This window comes from Petaurus breviceps, unplaced genomic scaffold (assembly GCF_028583685.1).
Source record: "Petaurus breviceps papuanus isolate PSGF00001 unplaced genomic scaffold, PetGlider_PUasm1.0 227, whole genome shotgun sequence".
NCBI classification, from domain to species: domain Eukaryota; kingdom Metazoa; phylum Chordata; class Mammalia; order Diprotodontia; family Petauridae; genus Petaurus; species Petaurus breviceps.
This window is the reverse complement of record NW_027185896.1, coordinates 17,092,234-17,112,505: the sequence shown is the minus strand read 5'-3', so window position 1 is coordinate 17,112,505 and position 20,272 is coordinate 17,092,234. Positions and strand designations below refer to the sequence as shown.

Here is a 20,272-nt window from a genome sequence, read left to right as displayed (position 1 = left end):
CATCTATTTTTTAATCCCAGCTAACTATAAAACTGTGTATATCCTTTGATCCAGCAATACTACTACTAGGTCTGTATCCCAAAGGGAACCAAAATAAGAGGAAAGGACCTATTTGTACAAAAATATTTATAGTGGCTCTTTTTGTGGAAGCTAAAGAATAGGAAATTGAGTGGATGCCCATCAGTTGGGCTGTGGTATATGAATGTAATGAAATACTATTGTGCTATAAGAAATGATGAGCAGGATGATTTCAGAAATAACTGGAAAGACTTACATGAACTGATGCAAAGTTTAACAGCAACATTATATGATGGTCAACTATGAATGACTTAGCTATTCTCAGCAATACAATGATTCAAGAAGTTCCGAAGGACCTATAATGAAAAATGCTATTCACATCTAGAGAAAGAACTTGAGTCTGAATGCAGATTGAAGCATACTGTTTTTCAGTTCCTTCCTTCATGTCTTTCTGTTTTTTTGATTCAAGTTTTATTCCTCCTAAAAAAACGAATATAGAGATGTTTTACAGGATTGTACATGTATAACCTATATGAGATTGCTTATCATCTTAGGAAGGGAGAGAGAAATACAATTTGTAACTAAAAACTTTTTTTAAAAAAAGTTTAAAAATTGTTCTTACATGTACTTGTGGGGAAGGAGCATATAAAATGTTATTGAAAAATAATTATTTAATTGAAAAGTTAAAAATAAATATTATCAAATCATTTTTTTAAAATCAGTAAAACATCTGAGGGTTAGGATGAGGGGCTAGATTTACATGTAGTTTGAGAAATATTTTAAAAAACAAAAACTAGGAAATTGAGGGGTAAATTATATGAAAAGGTCATATAGCCATAGGTATTGTATATTTGTATTTAGTTACAGAGTGCTGAAGGAAAGAATATACAAAAAAAAGTTAAATAATATATCTAAAAGACAAGAGCCACAACTAAAAGTTAATAAAAATTATTTTGAAAACATAATAGGGATTTCTAAGCCATCTGAGAGACACTTTATAAACTTTATAAACACTTTAAAAATATATATAGATAGAAATCAAATCCCAGTGTTCTGTATTTGGTATATGTGAAAGAGGAGAGGGAGTTTTCATTAAGATTGGATTATTACAAAATAAATAAGTTTCGGGGGCGGGTAGGTAGCTCAGTGAATAGAGCACTGGCCCTGGTGTTAGGAGGACCTGAGTTCAAATCTGGCCTCAGACACTTAACACAAAAACTAGCCTTGTGACCTTGGGCAAGTCACTTGACCCCAATTGCCCTCCAAAAATCAAATAAATAAGCTTTATCTATCTTTGATGTCAGTGAAGGTAGCTTAACAGCAAAACAAGCTAAATATGGTAACTTGTACATATTAAAAAAACAAAAGTAAAATCACAAAATGGTTTAGAAAACAGAAAACCAACTTTCCAGGTAAAAGAAATATATTTTAAAGACTAAGAACTTATGCAGATTGAGAGTGAATGGCTAGAATAAAATCTTTTGTATATCTGCCTAATTAAAAAAAAAACAAACGAGAATTTGATCTTGATTTTAGACAAAGCGGTAGCAGACAGCTTCCATTCAGAGAGACTAGCAAGGAAAACTTCATTATGAAATAAAAGAAACACAGATAATAAAACATGATGCAATGACATTTATTGCTTTGGCAAAAAATTTGCAAAATTATCCTTAGTCACAGAAAGTATGATTGTCCACTTAAAAAAATTCCAGAAAACCAAACAGAAAAAAAAAACCACAGTTGATATACTCAGTAAAGTAACAAACATATGATATGACAAAAAAGCATCATTTCTGTATATTACAAAAGGAAGTTGCAGCTAAATTGCAAGATAATTAATAGGTATTTCTGGTAGAGACTAGAAATTGGCCAATTGTGTGTTATCATATGACTAAAAGTAACAAGAAACATTATTTCATGGGTTATTTTGTTCTTATGTATTATAACTGGAGCTAGCAAACTATGGTTCTTGGGCCACAGCAAGCCCACTACGTATTTTGGTAGCAGCACATAGAAAACTGTACTAATTAAAGGTACCTGCAAAAAAGACCATCATGAAAATAATTGTAGTTTATGTACCACTATCAGTTGCTGAAGATAAAGTGATGAAAAAATTCTACAACAAACCCAATAATACCCTCCAGATTAAGTCAGAGTTTTCTGGGGTACTTGGTGACTTCAGTGCCAAGGTAGAGAAGGATGAAGATGACAAAGCATAGTTTTCATGGAATGAAAGAGGCCAAAGTCTACCCCCAAAAATCATATATTTACATGGGAAATTTTTTGAAATAATTAGTAGGTCCTGGACCAAAGAAGACATAAATTCTATTTTAACCAACAGGAAAAGACTTATAATTTATGTTGGAATTAACCCTGAGTAGTCAGTTATCGGTGTAGTTAGAACAAGAATCAATATGTAATTTTTTTTAATTAAGAAGAATAATGAGAAACAGGTGGCATACAGTTTAAACAACTTAATCCTGAATTAAACAAGTAATTAAAAATCAAAGATGGAAAATTGACAACAGAAATTATATTGACACTATGGCCATATTTTTATCTTGAAATTTAACCAGTGTAAATTAATTGCCATTAATAACAGAGACTAAAAGAGTCTAGAAAATACCTTAACAGTTGTCTGACTTATTTTCCAAACAGAGAGAAATGCCTGCCAAAAGCAACACTAAGTTAGAATATAATTCATTTGTAAAGTCTTACAAAGAAGGAGTATGGATAATTATGAAAAATATTGCTTCATAAAACGAATAATCAGTAGAAGGTAAAATTAAAGAAAGAAAGATATCCAACTAAATAAAGTCATCACAAGGGCACTCAAGGATAAAGATGGAAGGAGGAATACAAACAAAAGAAAATGGAAAATGATTGCAAATGCTGTCATGACATTTTTTTTCTATATCAGGTTTAGGAGGAACTACATTATTGGACCCTAACGTCAAAGTCCTGTATGTGCTTATAGAGGTAGAAATGATCTAAAAAGAACAAAAATGGGGAAAGCAACCAGTTTGAGTTTGTTATAGAGGAGACACAACACATTTGTGAGGGCTTTGGGGAATCATTACAGTGAGGTAGAACTATAAAGGAGGGGAACAAATGAATTAATAAATACTTATTGAGCTCTTACTGTGTAGCAAGCACTGCACTGAACACTGGGGATACAAATAGGGGAAAATAAGAGATTTCTGACTCAGTTTATGCTCTAATTTGCAGAGATAACAGAAAATAAGAGGCAGCTGCAGGATAGATGTAAAGGCTCTGAAGTTCTGCGGGTTCAGTGCAAGGGCAGATGGCAAGGCTCCTTAGGATACATCAGCAGATTTCTAGGGAGTGTAAAAGAGAGCAGAGCTGGTACAGCTTAAAATAGTGACAGAGCTAATGGTAAAACCTGGTAGTCCTCCATCTCACTGAAAGGAATAGAATTGGTTATTCCCTTCTTATCCAAGCAGAGTGAACAGTTAATCAGGTGTGTTCTAAGTGACCTGGGTTTTAGGAATGGCCTTAAGGGAAGACGAGGGGGTAGCGGCACCCCACATACCTATATGTGGGCTGATCAGCCTAGAGTGATGGGAGTAGGCCAAGAGAAAATAAGGAAGATAAGAGTACCCTTGATAGTTGCAGGTCTTCCCACTGTCCAACCAACCCAGATGGTATCTGGGAAGTTACCAAATGTGAGAAAAATAATTGGACTTTTAATGATACTGAAAAATAGTCATGAAAATATCAGTAACTACTGATCTATATGCTTGTTTTGCCTTCTATACAAAATTTTGTTAGTCATATATATGTATGTACTGAGTGGATGTGTGTATGCGTGTGTGTACAAAATTTGAAGACATCTTTGATGAAAGTTTGTTGATTAGGAAGAAACATTTGGTTCAAGAGAATAAAATCCATTCTTCAAAGCTCTTTAACAACAAGGTGTCCATCAAAATCATTAAAAATGTTTAGGATTTCATAGTAGAAATAACCTTTTTCAGTGACCTTCTTATAAATCAGTATCTGGCAAGGTATCAAGCAAGGACATATATATTCACCAAAGTTGTTCATTACTGATGAGATCTAGTGCAGAATCAAGATTGAAGTGTGATTACCTATGGATGGTGAAGGCCTCTAAATGTGCATCTTGCTCACAGACGACATTATGCTGATTCTAGAAAGCCTCAGAACACTGGAACCTCCCAAAAGAGATCTGTAATCACTCAAAGGAGGTGGGCATATCTATATCCAAGTAGATAAATAGTGTCTTTTGCCTAGATTTCAACTTGCATTTAGATGGATACACTATAGTGTTTATTCTTCATTAGGTATATATCTGCTAAACAACCCTTTCATACTTCATAAAAGCAGTTTGAAACTGGGCCCCAAAAGTTATTAAACTGAGTGAACCCTTTCACCCAGTGATCTTCCTGATAGGTCTGTAAATCCAAAGAGATCAAAGAAAGAGGAAAAGGATCAATATATACAAAAATATTTGTAGGAATTCTTTTTACAGTGGCACATAACTGGAAACTGAAGGGAGGAGGGTCCTTCAGTTGAAGAGTGGCTAAGTTATAGTATTTAAATGTGATGGAATTCTGTTGTGCTGTGAAAAATGATGAAAGGGACAGTTTAAGAAAAACCTGGAAGACTTATATGAACTGTCATAGAAGGACATGAGCAGATCCAGGAAAACAATTTATATAGTAATAAACCAACAACTTTGAAAGCTTTAAGAAATCTTAACAGAATGACCAGCTAGTATTCCAGAAGACTTATGATGAAGAAACATGCTACCCACCTCCTGGCAGTTGAAGTGATAGGCTCACTGTGTAGATTGGGACATTTTTTTTTGACATGGTCAATGAGGAAATTTGCTTGATTATTATTTGTTGCGCAGTCATCTTTCAGTCATGTCTGACTCTTTGTAACCCCATTTTTATTATTGTTGTTGTTCAGACTGGGGTTTTCTTGGCAAAGATACTGGAGTGGTTTGCCATTTCCTTCTCCAGCTCATTTTACAGATAAAGAAACTGAGGCAAACAGGGTGAAATAAATTTACCCCGGGTTACACAGCTAGTAGGTGCCTGAGGCTAGATTTGAACTCATGAAGGTGAGTCTTTCTGACTCCAGGTCTAGCACTTTATCCACCATGCTACCTAGCTGCCCACTTGCTTGAGCAAACATATTTGTTTACAAGGGTTTTGTTTTTCTTTGTGAGATGCAGAGATGGTTTCCAATGAAACAAATGAAATTTTATTCATCAATGTGTATCTGTAATATACATATTACAGAAGGACAAATTGGATAGATTCTGAACTGAATAAAAAGGAGAGAGCATACTGGATTGCCTTTGCAAAGTTTCAGAGCTCTTTTACTGACCCAAAAGCTTCTCTTAGTAATATTAATATTCTACAATGTTTCTGTATGCAGTGAAACATGGAATACAGCTGCCTCTGTAGCCTTAAAAATTAGTGGGACATGAACAGGCTGCAATATCTAACCCATGAGCAATTACAAACAACAGTATTAAAAGGCAACATCTAATGATTGTAAGATAGGAAGATGAACTGCTTATGTATTCTTGGTCACATGGTTGAAATCTTTTTTGATAAAGTAGACAGTCACTGCTAACTTATAGTCTCAAGAGAAAGCAAAGAAATCTAGCATGTGGGCTGGACTCCTTGTGGTCCACTTAAAGGAACATACAGACAAGAATTGCATAGGATGGGCAGGCAGGCAGGTAGATCTTCATATCTGGAGAGAACTCTTAAGTTGGAGGCAGAGGCCTTTGAGCCTTTTTAATAAAACCAGGAAGGAGAGATAGAGAAACAGAATTTAAAATTCTCCTTTTCCCTCATCAAAAATACATTTTAATATTTATATTTAACCTACCAAAGCATATTACAAAATAATTTTCAGAGAAATAAAGGAAGCTCTGTATGAATTGAGCCCATACATGTGTAAGCTATGCCAATTTATTAAACATAATTGTAAACCTAGTGAATTACAAAAGCATTTATTATTAGTTTCTTACTATGTACAGGAGCACTTTGCTAAGCCCTAAGGATACCAAAAAACAAAAACCCGAAATAGTCCCTGCTCTCAAAAAGCTCTCATCCTAATAAAGGGAGACAGTACCTGTAGGAAGATTCAGCTTTAAATCAGATAGAAAGGTTCCATGAACCTTAAGGTACAGTGGCAAAGTAGATGATAATGCATCTTTGTTAATATAATTTCCATTAATAAAGCTATAACTATTTCTAATATTGAATCTTTGACAGTGAAAATGCCTTTAGTCTTGAGATCTTTATTTTCCGAGGCTGTAGTCCCTTCTGAGGCAGGTATCAGGTTATATCTACACAAAGGTTCTTCCCAAGGATGATGGCTATGAGGGCCTGGCTGGTGATATGTCTGTGAGAAACTTCTATACTCCTTTCAAGAGGGCTTTTGGCTGAGTGTCCTGAAATGTTTCCACCCGAGTCTGAAAAGTAATGGCGCTGTATTCCTTACTACTTACTACTTCCACTAGGGTAGCTACATAGTTACTTGGGAAAGGTGAGAATATTAATAACTAAAGAGAGCAGGAAAGTTGAGCCTTGAAAGAAGCTTGGGGGTCTGAGAGGTAAAAGTGAGGAAGGGGTACATTTTATACACAGAGGATACTCTTTACTATCTAAATATGCAAATTTAACACTGCCAATCAAATTGCCAAAGGATGTTTTTATAAAATTAGACAAAATAACAGTTTACAGAAGATAAAAATCCTTAGGAAAAAAGAAGTAAATAAAGGGGTGGAGGTATTGCCATTACAATCCCAAATTATGTAAAAATATAATAATTTTCAAAACTATAAGTTACTAGAATTTTTAAAAGTTGTTTAGTAGAATAGATTAGATAAGAGTTGGGGGGAAAGACCTCAAAATATATTATAAAAACAATAATCATCTAAACTATTTGACACTTGTAAAAAAATTGAAGGGAATATGAACTACTGATGGAAGGGTACCAAATTCAAGAAGAATACAAGAACTCCTGGAAAATTTTTAAATGTAATTTAGCAAGATTTTTATTTTAGACCTACAGCTCATATACCACAATTAATTCCAAATGCTTATGTAACCTAAACATAAATGGCTAAACAAAATAAGGAAGAAATTCTCTCTCTCTATCTCTCATTATAATTTCAGGTCCATATTACCCTTATACCTTATAACAAAACCCCTGTTACAAGCATACATAGTAAAACAAAAACCCTTGTATTTAGCCATGTCCAAAAAAAATATGCCTCCATCTCCCTGAGTCTCTCCCATTTCACCCTTAATGCTCTGGTGTTCTCATTGGTCATTGTGTTGATCAGAGTTCCCAAGTCTTGCAAAGTTGTTCATCTTGACAGTATTGTTGTTATTGTATAAATTGTTCCCCTGGATTTGCTCACTTTATTCTGTAACAGTTCAACCATGTCTTTACAGATTTTTTTCCAACTGTTCCCTTCTTCATTTCTTAGAGTACGGTATTCTTCCCTCACGTTCGTATGCCATTCATATGTCATAACTTGTTCATCCATGTCCTAATTTTTGGGCACCTAAGGGCAAAATTCTAAATTGGCACAAGGAATAGAGGCAATTAAAAAAGAAAGTACACAACTTTGATGACATAAAATTTAAAATGTTTTGCAGTAACAGAATTTGGCTAGAATAAAAAGAGACTAACATGAATGGGGTTAATTTTTTGCATATATGCAAAGTTTGTGAAACATGATGTTGAAGATATATAAGGAGTTGACAGATATATAAGACAAATAGACATTCCATCAAATATATAAATGGTCAAAGGAGATGCAGTTTTCAAAAGAAAAATTAGAAACTATCAACAGCAATGTGAAAGAATTTTCCAAATAGCTAATAAGAGATATAAAGTTTTACCTCAACCCCATTCAATGTGTAACGATAATAAAAGAAAGTAGTCAGTACTAGAGGTTCTGTGGAAATATAGGCACACACTAATACATTTGTTGGAGCCATTGATTGGTACATTTTTTTTCTGTAAAATACTCTGGAATGACATATCGGTGAGCCCACCACTAGGTATATTGGGCATATTAACCAAGAAGGTCAAATACAGAAAGAATGGCCCAACATAGATCAAAAAACTCATAACACACTTTTAATCATAGCAAGAAGTAGAAATAAACTGTGATATGTAAATGTAATGAAATAATTATTCTGTAAGAAATGACAACTATAAGGACTTCATAGAAATAAGGAAAGATTTGTATGAACAAAAGTAAAATAAGCAGAACCAGGAAAACATTGTATACCATAATCACAATAATATAAATGAAAACACAAAAAGCAAGATAAAATCTAAGTAATCATAATGGCTAATCTTGGCCCTAGTTAATGTGCTACTTCCACACAGTATAAAGGCAAAGAATATCAGTACTGGACACATCCACGGCATCACTGCTTAACTTAGTCTTATACAGGGAAGGACTCATTGTGTTTGGTGGTGGGCAGAGCAGTACATATGTATGTATGTATGTATGTATGTATATAAACATTCAGTAAAGAAGACATCAGTGAAAACTTTTTTGTTGTTGACATAAAGCAACTAGTCTTTAAACACAGGAATACAAAGAAAAATATTCAGTAGGAACTGCTGTGAAAACTGGGTAGAAGTCTGATGGAAAAGTTTAAAAAGCTAAAGTCAGTAGTAATAATTAGTTTATTGGGGCGGCCAGGTAGCACAGCAAGTAAGAGCACCGGCTCCAGTGTTGAGAAGACCTGGAGATCGAATCCCGGGCTCAGACACTCAGCACCCACCCAGAAACACCTGGCCGTGTAACCTTGAGCAAGTTACTTAACCCCAATTGCTTAGGGGCGGCCAGGTGGCTCAGCAAGTAAGAGCACTGGTTCCAGTGTCGGGATGACCTGGATCAAATCCGGGCTCAGATACTCAGCACCACACCCAGAAATAATAACTGGCCGTGTAACCTTGAGCAAGTTACTTAACCCCAATTGCTTTAAAAAAAAAATTAGTTTATTATATCTCTCACAGTTATGGACAGAGGGTGAATTTATAATCATCTCTAATATAGAAAATATATTTTATTAAAAGATTCTTTTCCTCCAGGCTTTCACATGCCTATGGTCTCTGGTACTTGAGAGACTAAGCCTGGTGGATTCCTTTGGGAGTTTGAACTGTAGTGCACTAATCCAGTTAAGCTGCTGGCACCAGTATGGTGATCCCCAATAAGCAGGGGGTCACCAGCCTGTATAAGTAGAAGAGAACCAGCCCAAATCAGAAACAGAAAAGGTCATAGCTCCCATGCCAGTACATAGTAAGATCCTGCACATGAATAATCACCACACTTCCAGCATAGATGAGATAGGGAGATACAGTCTCAAAAAAAAAAAGAAAGAAAAGATTATTACATTTATCACAAGTTTTCAAATGAATCTGTTGTCCCTATAGAGAAATGAATTGTGATCTATCCCTATTAACCACTCCTAAAAAATCTTTTCACAAAATGCTCCTAATAAAAAAATCCAACTTCTAAAGTCTATGAGAAGTTGAAGAAAATGTGTAAGATTTAAGAACCATTTACCATTAGCAAACATCATCAAAGAATATTAATAAATAGTACTCAAAATAAGAAATTTAACTTGTTTGCAACCATCTTGAAAAATTCTCAATATATTAGTAATTAAGAAAGGAAATTAAAATAACTTTTATCACTTCACATCCAGCAAAATGGCACCCAAAAATGATGTTAAAAAATTTTTAATGTGATATTGGCTGGTCTTTGGGGAAATTGACACAATAATTAATTTCTATTGAATCTTGGTTCCATCATTTTGGAAAACAAATTGGAATTTGACCGCCTGTGTAGACAAGACTCTTGTACAAAACATCTCCTGCCTGGCTATTTGAATTCTAGGTATCTAGTCGCCCATGAAGGAAATTATTATAGTAGTTTTGCTTTCAGAAAAGAATTAGTTCGAAGAGAGCTTTTGTAATAACCTTTTACTGGACACCAGTGAATTTTTTATTTTGACCATAAATAGTAATTGCAAAAAAATAATCTTGCAGACTAATTCCCAGCGTATGTTAATTTTATTTCAGAATATTATCCTTAACTTGTGGGAAACAGCCCTTTTCGTGTACATAAAAATTACCTAATCTTTCCTCTTACATCTAGGTAGTCCTCTTCACTTGCACTTTGAAGCCCTTCTGAAAGAGGACCGACTAACCTATGAGGCTATGAAAATGTCTCCACTTATGAAAGGTTCACAAGTTCTCACAGCTACATACCCAGTGCTAACGCCATCTCTCAGCCCAACCAGTAAGTTCTACCTCAAAGTACCTTGAGACTGCCATGCAGAAGGAGGAAATTAGTCCTCATCTTTTTTCCCACCTAAGCAAAACTGCTTGACATTAATCGTTGCTTTTCAATCATCTTTACTTCAGGAGTAAACTTATCTACATGTTATGACTGAATTTCAAACAAGAACAATTGACCCTTGACCATGAAATATATATCTTTGGTTATAACAACATTCTTCCTTTAGTTTCATCCTTGTTTTATTGTGCAATGTCTTCTAGTTTCTTCTGGAGTCATTCTTGGTCCCTTGTTATGTCTCCTGCTTCACCTAATGACTTTCTCTACAGACCCTAAAAATAATTTCAGAATCATCCTTCAGCTATGTCCAAAGGATATACCCTTTGACCCAGCAATACCGCCTCTAGGTCTGTAACCTAAAGAGTTCATAAAAAAAGGAAAGGGATCCACATGTTCAAAAATATTTATAGAAACTTTTTGTGGTGGCAAAGAATTAGAGATTGAGGGGGTGTTCATCAATTGGAATGACTGAACAAGTTGTGGTATATGAATGTAATGGAATACTGTTGTGCTGTAAGAAATGAGGAGCAGACAGACTTCAGAAAATATGAACTGATACTGAGTGAAAGAAGCAGAACCAGGAGAACATTGTACATAGTAACAGCCACACTGTGCAATGACTGGCCTTGATAGACTTAGCTCTTCTCAGCAATGCAAGGATCTAAGATAACTCCAAAAGGTTCATGATGGAAAATGCTATCCACATCCAGAGAAAGAACTTGGGAGTCTGAATACAGATAGAAGCATACTGTTTGCTCTCTTTTTCTTTGTTTTGTTTTGTTTTGTTTCTTCTTTCTCATGGTTCCCTGCATTGGTTCTAATTCTTCTTTACATCTCATGACTAATGTGAAAATATATTTAATATGAATGTATAAGTAAAGCCTATATCCAGTTACACACCATCTTGGGGAGCAGGGAGGAGAGGAAGGGAGAGAAAATTTAAAACTCAAAATCTTATGGAAGTGAATGTGGAAAACTAAAAATAATTATTTTTTTAAAAATCATCCTTCAGGTTTCTACTATTGGAAGAGCAATGTTTATTAGATATTGACTCCTGCTCCCTCCCCTTATCCTCTTGTTCTTTTTCCTCTCCTACTTTTTTCAGTCTCTTTCTATCTATTTGCTCTTTCTCTACTGTCCACAAGATTACCTAGTTCTCCTATGTCCTTGAAAAACCTCTGCTTTAAATCTGCTATGCCTTCAAGCTATCCTCCTATGCTCCTCTTCATTTTACTGCCAGACTTGTAAGCAGAGGCATCTACTCTTGCTATCCTACTTCTATACTGCTCACTCAGTTTTGAGACCTTTATACTTTGGTTTCCAACTTTGCTGTTGTACTGAAACCATCCCCCCAGAAGTTATACACGATCTCCACTCAAAAATCTGATGGCTTTTTCTCAGTCTTTGTCCTACTTCCTCCCTCTCTCCTTATTGCTTTCTTTCCTAGTTTTTATAACATTGCCATATCTTGGTTTTTCTCATGATCGTTTAATTTAGATATCCCCTAAGGTTCTGTCCTTGGCCTTCCTTTTCTTTCCCTATGCTCTGTCCCTCATATATCTTATTTACTCCCATGCATTCAGTTACTTCTACACAGACGACTACCAGGTAGTCTGTGAGTCTAGCTTTGAACACAAAGGGTAGGAAATTTTTTGTTTTTTGAAGGGCAGTTGGGGTTAAGTAACTTGCCCAAGCTGACACGGCTAGAGGGTGCGTCTGTGTGTGTGAGTGAAGTGTCTGAGGCCAGATCCGAACTCAGGTCCTCCTGACTCTGGGGCTGGCACTCTACTCACTGCACCACCTAGCCACCCCCAAAGGTAAGATATTGAAGTAGGTCCAGATTGAGGCAGTATGATTGTGATGTAGTTCCAAACATGACTTCAAAGCTTTTCCTTTTTGTGTATAGAAAAAGTACAGTCTCTTCTGTGTTTAGAAAGGTCCCTCCTAGGGGCAGCCAGGTGGCTCAGCGAGTAAGAGCACCAGCTCCAGTGATGACCTGGATCAAATCCAGGCTCAGATACTCAGCACCACACCCAGAAATAACTGGCCGTGTAACCTTGAGCAAGTTACTTAACCCTGATTGCTTTAAAAAATAATTAAAAAAATAAAAAGAAATGGTCCCTCCTTTTCAGAGGTTCCAGGTTGCCGATTAGTGGCAAGAAAAGTGTTATCTGAACCTAGGTCTACACTTTGGGATCTTTAAGTACAATTATTGGTTAAGGAGAATGGAAGTGTGAGCCTGGAATTTTCCTGACTTTGCAGCTAGTTTCTCTGATAAAAGTCTCATTTCTAAGATATATAGGGAACTGAGTCAAATTTACAAGAATAAGAGCCATTCCCCAGTTGGTACATGGTCAAAGGATATGAATAGGCAGATTTCGGAAAAAGAAATCCAGGCTATAAATAACAAAGTGAAAAATGTTCTAGATCACTAATAATTAAAAAATGCAAATTAAAGTAATTCTGAGGTGCCATTTTACATCTATCAGATTAGCTAAGATAACAAAAAAGAAAAATGGTATATGCTAATGGAGATGTGGGAAAACAAGTATACTGATGCACTGTTGTTAGAGCTGTGAACTCATCTGACCGTTCTGGAAAGTAATTTGGAAGTATGCCCAAAAGGCTATTAAACTTTGTATACTCTTTGACTCAGTAGTATCCCTACACTAGGTTTATATCCCAAAGAAATCAAAGAAAGAAAAGGACATATACACAAAAAATAACAGCTCTTTTTGTGTTGGCAAAGAATTGGAAACTAAGGGATGCCTATCATGGCGGGGGGATGGTATTTGAACAAATTATGGCATTTGAGTGTGATGAGCTACTATTGTGCTGTAAGAAATGATGAAGGGAATAGCTTCAGGAAAAAAACTAAGATGATTTGTACAAACTGATGCAAAGTGAAATGAGCAGAATGAGAGAAAACAGTTTATAAGTAACAGCTATATTGTAAAGATAATCACTTTTGAAAGACTTCATAGTTCTTATCAAAACAATGACCAACCATAGTTTCAAAGGACTCATAATGTAACATGCGAATTTCCACTTGCAGTTAGAGAACTGATGGATGCACGTTTTCTTTTTCTTTTTCTATTTTTGGAACAGCTAATGCCACTTATTTTGTATGACTATACATATTTGTAATAAGTATGTTTTTCTTGACTATTCAGTACTAAAAATAAAGTAAAATTGAGTTAGTGGGGAATTTTTTTTTTCATATTTACTCAAGATAATGAAGATGAAGGACTTTAGCCATGATACCAGGAACTATGAGGCAATTTGGGTCAGGATGGACATTGATCTGTGAAGTTATTGTAAAGTGAAGGGAGAACCTTCTCTGTGGGTTTCTGTAATAGTAATGTAATTTGATCCCTTTGTATTGGCAAAGGTAACAGGTACTTAGCACTTAGTAATTAATCAAGCCCTTGTTAAAGAAACAGAAGGTGTGATCCCCTTTTGCTGATGTAACAGGAAGGGGCTGAATAGGGAGGAGCAATACTGTATAAAAGGAAAGACCCTGGCTGGGAAAGTCAGATCTTCTTGGAGCAGGCTTTGTGGAGGCAGAAGAGGAAAACCCTCCGCCCCTCCCCACCCCTGCCCCAGGATGGAGAGAATTATTTTGATTTGGAGAACCTGGATGAAGTTATTTTGATTCTGGGAACCAGCTGAAACTTCTGCTGAGTCCAAGGGCCAGCTGGAGCTCCTAAGGAGGCTGCTGAGGATTTTCGAGGGCCAGGCAAAGCTGCCAAAGACTGAGGAAGCATGACTGTGATGCTGGTACTTTGTATGAACCTGTTGGTGTCTTTGTTAAGCCTTGTCTTCCCAGGAACAGAGACTGTGAAGGATTTGAGATGGATTGGACACTATGAGCTCCAATATGGAGCAGTAACTGCACGGAGAGCTGGGCAAGGACCTGGGAGCTGTATGCCTTTGAATCCAGGTGACAGTTTGGTGAATCCAGGTAGAATCTGGGACCATGAAAAGGGATCAAGGGAATCAGAGAGACCACCCCGAGTCAAGTTGAAAGAAGACTTTACTTGGATACTGTGTACTGAGAAATTGTAATTTGCTAGTGACCTAGGGGTGGAAGGTTTGTGTATTTTCTGATGATTTGAATAGTGAATGATGAAGGATGATTGAATGATTGATTGACTAAATGATTGTACTTAGTGATTGATGACTGAATAAGTGACTGAATTGTACTTTAGTGTGCCCCATGAGTACAGAACTTTGACTATTGTACTTTGTGTCCCTTAAGGAGGCAAAGGATGATTGAATGCTTGAGTTATTAAATGATCGTTCTTTGTTGAAAACTTTGTGACAAATATGGTGAAAACTCTGTGGCCATCTTAGCGATAAGTTGTTTGAATGTTGTATTTTGATTTTCTGTGATAAGTTGTAACATTGTGAATGCTGTGATTAACTGTGAATGTTTTGCTCTGATTTGTTATGGAATAAATAGAGTGTTCACTATACAGTGTAATCAGAACCTTTAAAGCTGTTCACAGTAGCATTCTTCTGGAAAGCTGCTTGTGCTTGGCTTTATAGTTTCAAAGATGAAAGCAAAAAAAAAATTCAGCATACGATTCTAGCCAGCTGATATGGGCATAAACTTCCCAGGAATTTCAGGAAGAAGATTTCTAGTCTTAATCTGCCTTCACATTTTCAGTTTTTATTTGTGGCTTCTTTTCCTTCTTCCATGCAAATGTGCCCAAGTCTCCCCATTCTCAAAAAAACCTTCACATGACCCTATCATCCCCTCAAATTCTTATATATCTCCTCCCTTTCGTGGTCTTTCTAGAAAAAGCTGTCTCTACTCCTTGACTTCAGTTCCTCACCTCCTACTCATTTCTGAGCCCATTAATCTTGCTTGCTTCTGAATCTACTACTCAACCAAAATTGCTTTTTCTGTTGCTTCTGATGATTATTTTGAACCAACAGATATTTTTTGTTGTTGTAGAGACATTCTGCAGGCTCTTTTGATTTGAGCTTTGCATTCTGTATTTAGGAATTCTGTGTGGTTTACTTCCATTATTTCTTGCATTACTTTGTTCAGGTTTTTTGACTTGTCATATTCTTCAGGGAGGTATTCTTAAGGTGTGTGTTGTAGCACATCTTGTCTCTATGAACAGTGTGTTTTGCTCTTAGGGGAAAGAAAAAGGGGAGAGAATAAGCATTTATATACACTTTCAGTGTGTCAGGCACTATGCTAAGTTCTTTACAAATATTATTGCCTTTAGTCCTCATAACAGACCTGCGGGTGTAGGTGCTTTATTTTATATTTATCATTTTACAATTGAGGAAACTGAAGCAGAGGTCAAGTGCCTTGCCTAGGGTCACACAGCTAGTACGTATCTGGGGCTAGATTTGAACTTGTCTTCTGACTCCAGGTTCAGTACTCTATTCACCTATGTAGAGATCATGCATTCTTTTAAAAAAATTTTTTTTAATTCACTTTTATTTTCAATTCTAACCTCTCCCCTTCCCACTTCCTCATTGAGAAAATAAGAAAAAAAACTCATTACAAATACGTATAGTCAAAATAAATTTTCCTTTAGCCATTTCCCCCAAAAAAAGTATATGCTACACCCATCCTCTGAATCCATGTCCTATCAAGCATTTTTCATTATTACTCCTCTGGAATGGTTGTTGAATACTATGTTGATCAGAGCTCCTAAGTCTTTCAAATATTTTTTTGTTGTTATTGTATACATTGTATTTCACTTTGTGTCAGTTTATAAATGTCTTCCTAGATTTTTCTGAAACCATTGCCTCTATCATTTCTTATAGTGCCTCACATTCATATACCATAACTTCATCAGCCATTCCCCAATTAATAGGTAGCCTCTCAGTTTTTATTTCTTTTCCATGTGTTTTTTCAGCATTACTGTATTTTGCTTCTTCCAGTTTGTCCTTCGCTTCGATCTATTTGTTATTCTAACTCCAATCTGTTATTCTCTTTTGTTTCTTTGGAGAGCCTCACTACTATGAATTTAAATTTTTCTATTCTGCTAATTATTGATAATGTCCATGCCATAAATTCTGCTACTTCTTCCTATCTAACTTCTCTCCTGATTCTAATCTCTCTTCAACCATTCTAGAATGTCTTGTTGCATTTCTGTCTTCTCTTAGGAATCTACAGAGTTCTGCAGCTTTTTAGGTATTGGTTCAGTTTCCTTTGTCTTGCAACATTTATTTAGAGAAATTTACAATCTTCTATATATGAGTACTCATCTTCTGATTTTAGTATTGCCCGTTAATTTATCATGCTTTTAGACTTGTGTGCTTGACTTTTAACTGAATTTTCTTCCTCCTGAGATCTTAGTTGATTTTAGTCTTTTTGCCTTATATTTCTCTATTGCTCACTTTCTTATCCTTCCCCTCTTAATGTTGAATTTACACTCTAAGACTGCACTTCAAAGATGTTCCAATCTCTTCCTATATTAGGGAATTTTATGTGTAACAGATTAAAGCTAGTCCCTTTTCTTTCAGTCTAGGTGACCTTCTGCCCCTCTTCTCTCCATTCTTTACTTCTCTGGAAAGTCTGAGTCAGTGTCTCCCTCTTTCTTTTAGGCTTTAGGAAGGGCAGTATTGACATTCCTAGCATGTGCTTCGGCTTCCTTAAGCTGAAGATCACCACAAGCAATGCATTAGTCTCCCCTTTTATACTTTCCCTTCTTCCACCCATGACTGGGCAAAGTTAAGGTCCTCTGCTTGTTGCAACAGGCCCTTGGTACAAGAGCAAGAATGGAGTGTATCAGCAGAAACTTCAGCAAGAGGAAAATCCCTGAGCAAGTCTCAGGGCACAAGCCCAAGGGTTAGTTTGTGCACATTGTACAACAGAGAAGCTGGTGTGAGAGGAAAGGTACTGAGTTCATAAGAGTTCATTAACTCTCCGCTGTTAATTCCTAAAGCTGGTATACAACTTGTTTGGTTCCTTGACTCATGGTGACAGCTATACCTGCTTAGCTAAAAGAAATATCTTGTCCTCTATCTTACTGTTTAAATGATTAGAGTTTTTGTCCTTCATAGTTCTTTTATTGTAGTATTGATGTTGTGATACAAATCGTTCTCATGGTTCTGTTCACTTCCCTCTGCATCATTTGATAGAAATTTTCCCAGGTTTCTCCAAAACCACTGATTTCCATAATAATCATAAGTGATAGTTTGTTTAGTCAACCCCTTAGTTTCCAAATATTTTCTTCCCCTCCCAGATTGATTTTATTTTTTTTACTAAGTAAAAGAGGCCATTCTTTGCATCATTTTTACCTAGCCATAATCACTAAATGGGCTTTTGCCTCAGACAGACTGAGGCCTGGGAAAGACCTTAGCTTAAAAAGGCCAAAGCCTCCCACTGCATCCAGGACCATCTCCAGTCCTCCTGATCTGTATCTTGCCATTGGACCCAGATGGCTCCAGAGGAGAGAGTGAAGTTGATGTCTTTGCACTACTCTAAATGAGCTTAAATCCAATTCACTTGCCAGCCATGACATCAGTCATGACATCTCCTTACAGATGTCTTGGTCCTCTTCAAGAAACAAAGAACACAATAACAACAACACAAAAAGAACCAATATGTTTTTTACCATATATATCTTTTCTCTTTCATATTCTTTTTGAAATTTCAATGCAGTTCTCCCAGCAGTTTTTGTTAAATAGTGAATCCTTATCTACACAGTACCTGAGGTCTTTGGATACATCAGGCAGACTATTAAGTTCATTTGTTTCTACGTGTACCTAATCTATTGGTGGACCTCTCTTTTTCTATCCAGTACCAAATTGTTTTGATAACTGCTTTGTAATGTAATTTAAGATGGGATCTCCTATGCCCCCAGTGTTCTTTTAATTGATAAATAGAATTGTCTTTCCTCTCTCCTCATTCTAATTGATCTTTACTACTTTTCAAAGGGTTGAACCTCTGTTACTCCCTTGGCTTTTGTGACATTGTTCTCTTCCTGTTCTCCTACTCTTTGACCATTCCTTCTCAGAATCTCCTCTGTTTGGGGGGCGGAGTCAAGATGGCAGAGTAGAAGCAGGACCTCCCGGCTGCTCTGGCTTCCACCTTCCCTAATCCATGTAAAAAGGGGACTCTAAAGAAACTTTGGAGCTGCAGAACCCACAAAATGACACAGAGAAGCTAACCTCCTGCTGAGGACAGGCCGGCAGGAATCGGCCAGCACAGTGCTCTGGGAGCCGAGCCCAACCCCATGCCAAGGCTTTAGCCCCAGATCAGCAGCAGCTGTGGCCTTTCCAGATTTATCAACACATAGATGCAAAGGACAAAGTGAGAGGTCAGTGCAGTCTGGACTTTGGGACCCAGTAAATGGGAGTGTGCTGAGAGCCAGCAAAGCCAGCCAACGCCACGCCACATGGCAGCTTCAGCTCCTGGCCTGCAGAGTGTAGGGGGACCAAGCACCAGCCTGAGGGGTAATCACTTTTGCTTTAACCTGCTTGGATCTGGATTGCAGTCTAGGGTGGAGGTCCTGGGGTATGTGTCTAGCTTGCCAGAATGTGTGGAGGGCTCAGAGAGGGCACCCATCTAATACCTCTAGCAGCTGAGAAAACCCCAGCGTTTGGGACAAAAGCTCCCCTATCTGGTGGCAGAATCCTACTGTGGCAAAAAGCCCAGGGGTCAAGTGACTGAGGGGCGACATGACCAGGCAAAGGAAACAAACAAAGCAGACAGAAGATTCCAACATCAGACTCCTATTTTGGGGACAAAAAGGAGCAAAGCATGGAACAGGAGGAAGACAGTGAAGTCAGAACTCCTGCACCAAAATCTTCAAAGGAAAATACGAGTTGGTTATAGGCCATAGAGGACCTTAAGAAGCAGAAAAGAGAAGTGGAGGAAAAATTGGGAAGAGAAATGAGAACAATGCAAAAAAATTGCAAAATGAGAGTCAACAGCCTGACTGAGGAAAAACACACCTTAAAAAACAGACTAACTCAAATGGCAAAAGAGGCTCAAAAAGGCAATGAGGGAGAAGAATGCCTTAAAAAGCCAAATTTTTCATATGGAAAAAGAATCTCAAAAGCTCAATGAGGAGAATCATTGCTTCAGAATTAGATTGGAGCAAATGGAAACTAATGACTTTATGAGAAATCAAGATGCTGTTAAACAGATCCAAACAAATGAAAGAATAGAAGGCAATGTGAAATATCTTATGGGAAAAACCACTGACCTGGAAAATAGGTCCAGGAGAGATAATTTAAAAATTATTAGACTACCTGAAAGCCATGATCAAAGTAAGAACCTAGAAATCATCCTCCAGGAAGTTCTCAAAGAAAACTGCCCTGATGTTTTAAAACCAGAGGGCAAAATAGAGCTTGAAAGAATCCACTTATCACCTCCTGAAAAAGATCCCAAAAAGAAAACTCTTAGTAATATTATAGCCAGGTTCTGGAATTCCCAAATTAAGGAGAGAATATTACAAGCATCCAGGAAGAAAAAATTTGAATATTGTGGAAACACAATCAGGATAACCCAGGATCTGGCAGCTTTTACACTGAGGGATCGAAGGGCTTCAATATGATATTCCAGAGGTCAAAGGAGCTGGGATTAAAACCAAGAGTCACCTACCCAGCAAAACTGAGTATCATGTTTCAGGGGAAAAGATGGTCATTCAGTGGAATAGAGAGGACTTTCAAGCATTCTTGATGAAAAAACCAGAGTTGAATAGAAAATTTGACATTCAGATACAAGAAGCATGAGAAGGTAAACAGGGAAAAGAAATCATAAGGAACTTATCAAAGTTGAACTATTAACATTCCTACGTGGGAAAACAATAATTGTAACTTATGAAACTTTTCTCAGTAGTTGAAGGGAATAGAAATATATATATATATATATAT

At 36.7% G+C, this 20,272-nt stretch overlaps 1 protein-coding gene across 4 annotated transcripts in view; it reads left to right on the top strand.

Moving 5' to 3' along the window:
- LOC138167182 (KAT8 regulatory NSL complex subunit 1-like) overlaps positions 1 to 20,272 on the top strand; it is a 167,692-nt gene that overhangs the window by 131,997 nt on the left and 15,423 nt on the right. For all 4 annotated transcript variants that reach the window (XM_069095944.1, XM_069095946.1, XM_069095943.1 and 1 more), the window contains one exon: positions 10,217 to 10,360. In XM_069095944.1, the coding sequence (XP_068952045.1) occupies positions 10,217 to 10,360 (144 nt within the window). The remainder of the gene's footprint in view (positions 1 to 10,216; positions 10,361 to 20,272) is intronic.